General features: G+C 35.3%; 2 protein-coding genes across 4 annotated transcripts in view; one reads left to right on the forward strand and one right to left on the reverse strand.

Annotated features, from left to right (window-relative positions):
- Positions 1 to 3,068, forward strand: part of fzd6 (frizzled class receptor 6) — a 24,588-nt gene extending 21,520 nt beyond the window's left edge. For both annotated transcript variants that reach the window (XM_053611545.1, XM_053611546.1), the window contains one exon: positions 1 to 3,068. This exon is cut by the window's left edge and continues 489 nt beyond it. The gene's annotated coding sequence lies outside the window, so the exon portion shown is untranslated.
- A 3,049-nt stretch (positions 3,069 to 6,117) lies between these two features.
- Positions 6,118 to 9,969, reverse strand: mrpl17 (mitochondrial ribosomal protein L17). 2 transcript variants are annotated; one of them, XM_053611549.1, is made up of 4 exons: positions 9,878 to 9,951; positions 9,588 to 9,789; positions 6,773 to 6,841; positions 6,118 to 6,610 (listed from the first exon to the last, which is right to left on the reverse strand). In XM_053611549.1, the coding sequence occupies exons 2-4, from the start codon at positions 9,759 to 9,761 to the stop codon at positions 6,344 to 6,346; spliced, it is 510 nt and encodes a 169-aa protein (XP_053467524.1). In that variant the 5' UTR covers positions 9,762 to 9,789; positions 9,878 to 9,951; the 3' UTR covers positions 6,118 to 6,343. The 2 variants fall into 2 exon arrangements, with proteins under 2 accessions (XP_053467524.1, XP_053467523.1); XM_053611548.1 differs by having other exon boundaries at positions 9,588 to 9,969.
- Positions 9,970 to 11,094: the final 1,125 nt, after the last annotated feature.

An 11,094-nucleotide genomic window follows, 5' to 3' on the forward strand; every position in this document is an offset into this window, starting at 1 on the left:
GGGTGTCCAATCTTATCCGGAAAGGGCCGGTGTGGGTGCAGGTTTTCATTCCAACCACGCAGAAACCACACCTGAGTCTATTGAAAGCCAAGATCAACTGATGAAACAGGTAGAATCAGGTGTGGCTCCTGCTTGGTTGGAATGAAAACCTGCACCCACACCGGCCCTTTGCAGATAAGATTGGACACCCCTGCCTTAACTGAATTGAAAGATTAAAAAGGGAGCTAGTCTCTGTTATTCCACTAGGGGCAAAGTAGAGCCAGAAACTCAGCAATTGAAAAAAGTGATAAAATGATGCTAATTCTTTATTAGCAAGCTAAACATTTGACGCTTTCAACCTTGTCTATTTCCAAAAGAACTAATTCTGTGGGGTTTCAAAGAAATGGGGGGTAAATACCTATGCAAAAACACAGCTTTTATGTTATTCATTTGTAAATAATTCTACAAACTATATTAATTTTTGATTGATATGGATTGAGCTATTTTATTCTATTTTGACTTCAAATCCCCAATTAAGCCCATTTCAGTTGCAGGTTATAACACTACCAAATTGGGGGGAAAGTTCAAGGGAGTGAATACTTTTGTGATTGGCTGAGCCGCATTATAAGCCGTTGTACAATTGAATTCTGTATTCTTGCCTCAGGTTTCAAACCAATAAAACTGCTCCATTTAAGCCATTGTTCTGTCCATAGAATACCCTAATCTTTCCCTTTATGTTAAGATTACCATAAACAGACTACATTACATGGTGAAACAATTGCCTTTTTGTTTGTTTTTGTGAATATTATTAATAATAACTTATTTATTTAACACTGGTTTTTGTCTTATTGTTTTTGTTGCCATTTTATGAAAGCCACACGAGGGCATGCCTTAAAGTAATTTACTCATGGGTAAGGGGGTTTTACTCTGCTTCATGCTGTACCTAAGAACACAAAATCACTGTTATGTGATTACTCTCATGGCTTATAGTTAATATTCACAGGCTCTTATATGTTGATGGACTAAGTGTAATGTGATGAGTTTGACACCCCTGCTTTACAGAATAAGTCCAGTCATGAATATAATTCTGCTATCATTTATTAGTTTGTTTTAGACTTAACCTTACTGTTTTCAGGATATAGGTTATGTGATGACATGTGATCTTGTCATGCAAGTCAGATTTATTTTGGCCACAAGACACTGTAGCCATCACAACCAGTGCAATGTTTCCCAGACTGCCAGCTTAACTGTTTTTGTGCTTCATTTGAAGTATGATGCCTAAATAAGATGCAGCATCCTATTGTTTATTCTCACTTCAAAAGCACCATTATCTGTTTCCCAGTTCTTGAGAAATATGCACACACTGCACAGAACTGTTCATTTTACCTCCAGGTTGCACCAGGCCATATCTGATATCTGAAGCATAAAAAATGTTGCAATGAATTATGCATGCTCATGGTTACCACACATCCCGAAAAACCTTGGAATATTGTAATCTAGTATTTCAGTCATAGAAAACCCCTGGAAAATGAGAAATTTAATCAAATTTTCCGGAAATATTACTGAGGTGCTGAACAAGAGTAAACTTGGATGATTACTCCACTGTTTTATATATATATATATATATATATATAATGTGTATATAATGTGTATATATATATACACACACATTCACACACAGACACACACACAACTGATTAGTGGCTGCTTTTTGGGTTGTTTGTTTCTGTTCCTGAAGTCTACATGCAGAATGTACACTGGATAAATAGCACTGTATCTTTTTTTTCCTGTGGCATAATTATGATGTAAGTGGACTGGAAGGGTATTAACACTGTGGAGTTCAAGTCTGTCCTTTGTTAGATATTTAGTTCACAATTTATACTGTATGTTCATGTAAACATTAATTTCCCTCTGTTAACTAACCTGTATAAAAGAATATTGCATTTGTTATAGCTTTGCATTTTAAATTGTAAGTATAACTTAAATCCTTATTGCTTAAATACATTTAAATTCTAGGTTTAACACATTGCATATATTTATTTCTTGGTATTTTTTTTAAGATCAAAATAGGGCACAATGCTTTTCAACAATGATCATATTTTTATTCAGCTCAAATGTTTATTCAAAACAGCCACTGTGTTTGTTCTCAACATTCATATACAAATATAAATTGTGTGGACATTTCTAAGTTGTGTTTTTGTAAATTGAAACACTGGACACAATACACTCTGGATAGGATGCAATTCCATCGCTGGGCATCACACCCGTTAGCACACTCATTCGCACCTAGGGGCAATTTAGAATTGCTAATCCACCTAATGACACTATTTTGGGAGTTGGGAGGAAATTGAAACAATGCACATACGGTAAAGGGACCTCAGAATCTTTAATGCAGTGCCACTACCTGGTGTGCCACATAACACAACTTCTGTTTTCTCTTGTAATCAGCTAATTATTATTATGCTAGTTTTTATGTCAGCTTTCTTGTCCATATCTTCTTTCTAGTATCACTATAATGTTACAGTAATCATTTCAGAAATGTCACTGGTTTTTTTGTTGTTTTTTTTTTAATCATAGCAAGTTAATAGCTGTTCTTTTCAGTTGTTTCTGAGTACGTTAAATGATCTGATGATAGTTTTATTAATTTACTGCATTATTTGTGCTAATTGAATGTACTTGTTACTGCAAGCATCTACACTATTTTTTGTCTTAAAGAAAATCAAAGAGTTGTTTTTAATGTGAGAGAATTAGGCAGAGTACTGGACATTACCAAATGCTTATTAATATTTAGCAAAACTTTAAAATACATGTCCTGTTAAAACTATATTCTTTTCAAGGAATTCACAAATTTGAAATTTTAATTTGAAAATGTGATGTGTATTTATGTGGTAGAGGAAAAAACGAGTCCATAATGAGATTGAGCAGCCTGCTGGCACTCCAACTTCATGCCACAGTGTGAAAGGAGAAATGGATTTATCTAATTTTTTATCTTTTTTTTCATAATGTTGGTATTTTGCAAAATATTTTTTTAATCAGTATGTATTCAGTGTAATTTTATATTTTATACTTTGTTCATGCTAAATGTTTTATAATAAAACTGCTTTCAATTAAAAAGTAAATGCATCCTTTATTGCGCTCCTATTCTTTCTTATACACAAGGCTAAACCATGCAATGTTTCTTGGTCTGCGTCTTACAATAGAAAATGTCGTTACAAGTGGTGAAAATTAAAATCATGCCCAATTCAAATATTTAAACCTGTGCTCACTTCTCAACACTTAGGTACAAGGTCAGAAAGTAGCTTTGTTTTTAGGCTTGCACAATACACCAAAGTGTCAGTTATGCAGCCTACATGGTTGCAAAAACAGATTTGCTGCTAAATAATAATAATAATAATAATAATAATAATAATAATAATAATAGCCTAGTTCTTATTTTTTATTATTATTTTTAATCTTCCATTACCACGTGATCTGCAGGTCTGACTGTCTGTAACTAACGCTGAGGAGAAATTAGATTTATTTCATTAACATTCTGCCTAATCATATGTCGTGAAAAACACTAAAATATCCATGAAGTGGACTATACTTAAATAGGTTTAAAACTAGGTAAAAAGGGTTTATATGTTTAAAACAAGGTCAAAGAGTTTATTACATATCATTCTTATTCAAATAGCGTCATGCATATGTGGGCGTGGTTAAATGACGTCGGTGCATTAATCGTGTACTGTTCGTTTGTATTATTGTTTAACGTTTTTCGATTAAACTTGTATATATTAATTATAAGGTAGTTTTTGTACAGCCAAACTTCTACAACAAGAATGGCGCCTATTATCTTTATGAAGACGTTTGCAAAAGCAAATCTTCCCGTGATGCATTGCGGCATTTACTCGTTGCAATAAATATCTAATTCTGAAAGTAGTAAACACGAAAGATGACAGCATTAGGATCAACTATGTGCGTTAAACCTATATATTACAATAAAGCCCAAATTTAATGAACCACTAACTACCATCATGCGGTCAATTATTAAGATCTCTATCTTTAAAAACGGTGCTGGCGTTTAAACATACCGGTTGGTCCGAAGGCAGTAGGTATTTTCAATTGATTGCGATGGTCAGTTTCAGAATCCTCGTTTCTTCTCTCCCCTCTTCCTCTGCCAACCTTGACCAGCCTTTTGTTCTCAGTTATTTAAGACCGAGAGATCACATAACGAGACAAAAAAGGATATCCGAAACTCTTCCGTGCACACATTTTACTCTGCGTTAGACTCGCCTTCGTAAACAGGGTTCAGGGTTGCCAGGTATGTGTAAAACAAGCAATCCAGTGACCTGTTATACCAGCTTAATACCAAAATTCTAAAACTTTCTCCTGCTTTACATTATCAAGCACAAATCAACTGTAATATTTACAAAGTACAAAATACATATTTACAGTATTTTGCAAAAAAATACACTTTGATTAAATAATTCTTCAAGGTTGTACAGATATTGTCATACACAAATAATAACATTGATAATACATTCATAAAATAAAAGTTTTTAAAATTAATTTGCTGCATTGTAATTTTTTATTGACATAACAGATAATAATGATATAAACGGATAATTTAAGAAGTAATCAAACCCTTTCTAAAAAATAATAAAAATTTCCCTTAACACTGGCTTTGTATATAAATCATTTAAACTAGCAGCTGAGCCAGATTATTCAATGGGAATTATGGGCATGGGCCCAGGGGCCCATGCGCATTTGGGGCAGAAAATTTTTTTTCATTTCTTTTCTTTCTTTTTTTTTACATTGTTTAAAACAGAGGCCACACAAGATTAGGTTAAAAAAAGGTTCCCCATCCACTGTCTACAGCGGTGTAGGCCGTATTGAGTGCAGCGCCTGAAAGTAACTTTTCATGCTTTTCGTCTTTTGCCAAATTCACTCTTCTCCCTTTTCCCATCACATATCAGATAGGAAAGACATTTATTATCAATAAAAATGAGGAAAATATTTGAAAAGTGGAAATAAAGTGCCAAACATCTGTTTATAAATAAAGTGTTTATCGGTTAAGGGTAGGGGTAGGAAGGGCTTTACTGTCCCAATAAGGTGGCATCCATTTAATAATTTAAATAAATATAGTCGTTTACACTATATGTTATTACTGCATCCTGTTAATGTACTTTAATTAATTAATTAACTAACCCTAACTCTAACCCTAGGCCATCTCATGTGGCCTAAAAAGGGCACTTAAAAATAAAATAAAATATTACTTTAACGTACATAACCAAATGTTCTTTTACAGTAGCCTATTTAAACATAATTATTTATTAAATAAATAATATATATCTGTAAAATAATATTACCTGTATTCCAAGCAGTACTTCTGGTCTGTCTGTTGTTTTTAAATATTTTAATGACTTATTAACATGGTTAATTGGAAGGTCATGCTTGATTGAGAGTAGCAGTAGGTCAGAGAGCCTCTCTTCATTACATAGACTTAGAAGTCTGGATTTCACAAGTTTTAACTTTGAAAATGACCGTTCAGCTATAGATGTGGAGACAGGTAATGTGTCATATTTTTAGGAGTTGAGAAAGGGGGACAACAGTCTTAATCTCATCGTCTTTTAGGTAGTTGAGCATTTACTGGTCATGGCTTTTGGGGAAGGAGTAGGATGGGCATTTTCAATGCTTTTGCCATATTTTTATAGCACTTCCCATTTTGTGAAGCTCAACAACCTTTTGCCTCCCATCACAGCTTTATAACTTGGTCTTACCCATTGTTATGAATGACTAAGGGAATTTGGCCCACGTTACCTCATATTTATACCCCTGTGAAACAGGAAGTCATGGTTGAATAATTTCCTGTTCCTAGTCACCCAGGTATACTAAAAAAAATTAAATATCACCGGAAATATACTTAAAATATATTTTTCAAATTTATTCCTGTGTTTTGTTTGCAATTGTTTGATATCCCTGAGAGCAGAGTATTTTTTAAAACAAAACATCAAACGGTTAAACAATAAAGACAATTTTTCACAGCTTTCTTTGCTCATATTTGCCAAGGGTGCCAATATTAGTGGAGGGCACTCTATGTATGTATGTATGTATGTGTGTGTGTAATTATTTATTATATGAATGAATGATGACAAAATATTCAGAAATTATCAGTTAATTTTATTCAATTGAATCTTTTTACTACAAAGTTTGAAAGATGACACAAATAAATATAAGGCATGATATATCTAAACCTTTGTACAACAGATAAAAAGGCCACATCTTCATGCTTCAGATGAAGGTGCAAGTCTCAAAAGACATCAATCTTTGCCACGAAAAACATTTACATTGGTGTTAGACAAAACGGTGTAATATGATAAAAGAATCATCTATGAGTCCCTACATTTTCAGTAGTGAGTTGAGCCTTCTCTTCTCTGTACCCTTTTAGAAGCTGGTTAACCAGATTCAGTTCATCTGTACGTTTAACAGGAAACAAAGGGGGGAATGGGTTGCCCTTATACTCAATAACAGCCATTGCAGCCCGGTCCAGGTTTTTCCTGTTTGGAATACGGGCCATCAGTGTATATCCACTGGACTTGTTTTCAAACCTTGGAGCAAGTACTTTGAAAAGCTTAGGAATCAGGTCTTTCTCCTGGAAAAAAAATAAATATATTAAATCTATTGAAACATATTGTATACTTTTCTTCAAATAATATTTCTGTGCTCTACAGTGCAGCATTTCTCAAACTTATTAAGTTCCCCTTTGTGCAAGTGCCAAGTGCTTTGTGCAAGACAATAAACAAACAGTACCTACCGTAAGCCAAAAATCTGCCATTTCCATTGACTTTTTATTAGTATCTCCTTTTTTGGCATAGTCAATTAACTGGCAACACAAAGAAAAAATACAACATTTAAACACAACAATCAAAAGACTTCAAAGTTTGTTATACAACATTTAGTTCACTGTTTAGATTTTTCTGTCAAGTACTGTTCCAAGTGTGCTGATATTTAGTATAACAGCACTGGGACATTTAACTTTTTGCATCATTTGAACCATTTGTCTGTGTTCTATGGTTGCAACAGTATGAGATTTTCACGGTAGGATAACTGTCTCAGAAAATATCACGGTTTCATGGTATACGGTATTACACAATTATTATTATAATTATCATCATCATCAGTTACAATGTCCCATAAAGGAATGAAAACAGAAGAATTTTTAAACAAAATTAATTATAACAAAATTAACTATAATTAACAAAATTTATTATAATTGAAACCTGAATCCGTTTTTTTAATGGAAGTGTGTGTAAAAAAGTCTCCCTTTTGAAAATAAATAAAATTAATAAAAAATCTCCCATTTGAACAAAATTAATTATGAGGAAAAAAGAAGCAGGACCTTCTGTGTCTCTGTTTAGAACTATTTTCATTAGAACAAAAACAGACAATATTGAGACTAAAAAGTCACTTAATTTTAATTTATTGTTTACATGTTAGCAAAGCATGTTAAATGAACTACTAAATGAAAAACACCATTAGCTGTGTGAACTTTTAAAACAATTTCCTATGATTATTAACAAATACTGCCGGCAGTCCAGCTAGACTGCTCCTGCCTGTACTTTTCTCTCTCTCTCTCTCTCTCTCTCTCTCTGACTATGTTTACATGGACAGCAATAATCTAATTATTGACCTTATTCTGAATAAGACAATATAGTGATAAGTGATAGGTGTTTACATGAGTCACTTTTAGAATATTCCTTTCATGTTCCCGTTTTACATGTTAAAGAACATAGATCGATAGATGTCCCTACACCACGCCGTCCAATGTTCCCTCCAGAATTTCATGCATCAACATACAGTTCGTCTTCGTTATGGTACTGTATACAGTTTTGGGTGTTTCATTTTACGAAAGCTTCAAGTGCAGTTAATTATCTGTCATGCTATACGTGCAAACAGACGACTGCTTGAAGCCATGGGCTGTGTCCGAAACCACCTACTATATAGTAGCTGAGATACATGCATTTCGCCTACGATATAGTAGGTAAGTACGCAGTTTCGGACGCAGGCATGCTCTCTTGTTTGCCGTCAAACGGCTGACCACTGCCCTGTGTGTATGTGTCCTGTCGCAAAATGCGGTGAAAACTCCCACACGTCATTCTGAAATGCCTGAGCCAAAGTTTATCAAAATTATTTGGTATAATTACCTCCCAGAACTGTCTCACACGATTCCGTTCCCAAATATCAGGCCTCTGCCTCCGATTGAAAGATATCATGAGGTTTGGGATAGTGTTGTCTGCGCGCCAAAGCCGCAGTGGCTTCCCCAATTTCAGCAACTTCCATTAGTAGATACTTTGTGCCAGTTAATCTCTTGATTATGATTGGTGAGGAATTTTTTAGTAAAGAAGTTTGAATTAAATCCACCTTGTAGCGTTAGCATTATTATTAATTTACTCCGCCCGAAGCTGCTGTGTCTACACGAGCAGGTTCAAGTTCAGGTCATTTTGCGGGATCAATAAAAGATGGCGGTTTGTGAGATCGGGAAGTTGAAGCAGATGATGTAGAGTTACTTGTCATCATAATGGCTTCTCTGGAGTATTTACACATTTGTTTGGTTGACTGAGGAGATGAAAAGCAGTATGAAACTAACTGTTGCTCGGTGTAGATGCATTTTGGAATTGTAGTTTTTATCCCGATTGTATTATACAACTCCAAACAGGTCACTCGCACAGGTGCGAATAAATATTTATTCACAGTCGCACAAAATACTTTTCAGTCACAAATGCAAGTGAAATGGTCGCACTGTAGAGCCCTGAGTTTATCTGCAAAGTTTTTTCCCGTTCGGCGTGATTAGATTACTGCTGTCCATTGACTATGTTTACATGGACAGCAGTAATCTAATTACTGACCTTATTCTGAATAAGACAATATTGTTATCAATATCAATAGTGCAGTTAATTATTTGTCATGCTTTACATGCAAATAGATGACTGAATGAAGCCATGGTATGTCTCCTAAACCGTGTACTTACCTACTAGATACTAGCTGAAATACATGTATCTCGCCTACTATATAGTAGGAAAGTATGCGGTTTCGGACGCAGCCGTGCTCTCTTGATTTCCGTCAAACGGTGGGCACTGCCATCTGTGTGTACGTGTCCTGTCGTAAAATGCAGCGAAAACTCCCACACAACGTTAATAGTGTGATTAAGGTGTGTACATGTCTGTAATGCACGTCGATAATGCGACTAAAACAGGAATACTCCACGTCTTAATTCAATTTGTGTTTACTTCGAGTATGACTTTAGTCGGATTAAGGTAATAAAAAATTGCTGTTTAGGTGGTAGTTTCTTAATCAGATCATTGTCTTAATCGGGTTAATATCGGATTATTGCTGTCCATGTAAACGTACTTTACATTTGACTGAAAACGATTTGCATTTTTGCTTGTTAGTATGTACATTTAGTTTTGGTCCATTAAATAGGGGGTAGGGGCACATATAAAAAGAGCTGTAATTCCTAAGTTTGTTTAGATTTATATGTCTGTCTATATAGTATTTATACAGGGGCATTATGTTGGGTTATTATCTTGACCGGTCAGACAAGCAATTAGACTAGATTCGTGAGGTCTTACCTTTTCAGCGTAAAATCTAACCTCGTCGGCTCGGGCTCTTGTAGTTTCGATTCTCTCGTGTCGCACTAAACCCGTAAGGATGTTCCGAAGCATATTTATTCGGGACTCTGGACCGAGGCCCATTCGCCGAGCCACGCGCCCGTGCGAGATCAGTGCTCGAATAGTGAGACGCATTTCGCGAAGGTACTATGAAGGACACCGTCTGACAAAATCACAAAGAAACACTTCCTAGATTTGGATATATCTATATATGTGTGTGTGTATTTATATGCAGCAAATAACAAACTTACATATTCGCTATCACCAAATAATTATCAATAAACTTGGGTTTGTCTTAAAACGCTTTACACCAACTACCTAATCACATACACGATTTTGTGACGCGCATGCGCACCATTGTATCATTTTCTACGAATTGAGGCGGTTCTCATCGAACCGGTTCTCATCGAACCGTTCGGTTTATTACCGCCACCTACTGGACTGGAGTTGGGCTACAGCTGTCAAGATGCAATTTTTTCTATTTGTTCAATCTCTATCCTATTTACATGTCCTGTAACCCTTAAGCATATAAATCCTGCTATGGCAATCTTTTGTGATTAGTCATGTGGTAGACTTTCAGAGCTGCTCAATACCTATTTCTCTCAAACTACAATTCAATTTCTCTCACAGTCGTACACTGGATGTAATGTTCCTCTGCCCAATACTGCCATCACACCTACCTGTAGGTACCTGTATTTAAACTAGTGTACTACTCACAATCTAGTGAATATATGTTCTTCATTTCCATTCCTCCCTGTTACTTTTCCTGGCCCAACTTTCTTCTGGATGTTAAAAAGTTGTCTTCCATTTCTCTTGCTTTCCAAACTCTCGTCAATTTCCTCATCTTAACATTCCATATGAAACTTTTCATTTCTTATTTACTTAGTGGTATTTCAGTGTCAACCCTATCATTGAAAACTGCTTGTTTAGCTGCGTTATCATCTTCTCATTCCCCCATATTGCCTGATGTGCTAGAACATACACAAACCTAATTTTAATTTCTAATTACCCTAATTATCTGTATATTTGTAAGTCCTTGTTTAAAATATCCTGTCTACTGTGTGATGTTTTTGTCTGAGTACTTGCCAATGCAAGTATTTTCCTAATTTGCAATCAAAGCCTATGATTACTTTCCCTTGTTTTGTCCCTTCTACAAACCATAAAGCTCAGACTATCCCAATCATTTCTGCAGTGTATATGTATACTGTAGATCTGTCACTCTCTTTTATTATTTTTATCTTCAATTCTTTTATTACAAATGCTAATCCTGCATAACCCGATTGTTGATCTTTTGACCCATCTGTAAATATTTTCAAGTGACATTTAAACACCATTGATTCTTCTTCTGGGGTGCATGGTGGCTTAGTGGTTAGCACGTTCGCCTCACACCTCCAGGGTCCGGGATTCGATTCCCGCCGGGGCCGTGTGTGTGGAGTTTGCATGTTCTCCCTGTGCTGCGGGGGTTTCC

This window comes from Ictalurus furcatus, chromosome 23 (genome assembly GCF_023375685.1).
Source record: "Ictalurus furcatus strain D&B chromosome 23, Billie_1.0, whole genome shotgun sequence".
NCBI lineage: Eukaryota > Metazoa > Chordata > Actinopteri > Siluriformes > Ictaluridae > Ictalurus > Ictalurus furcatus.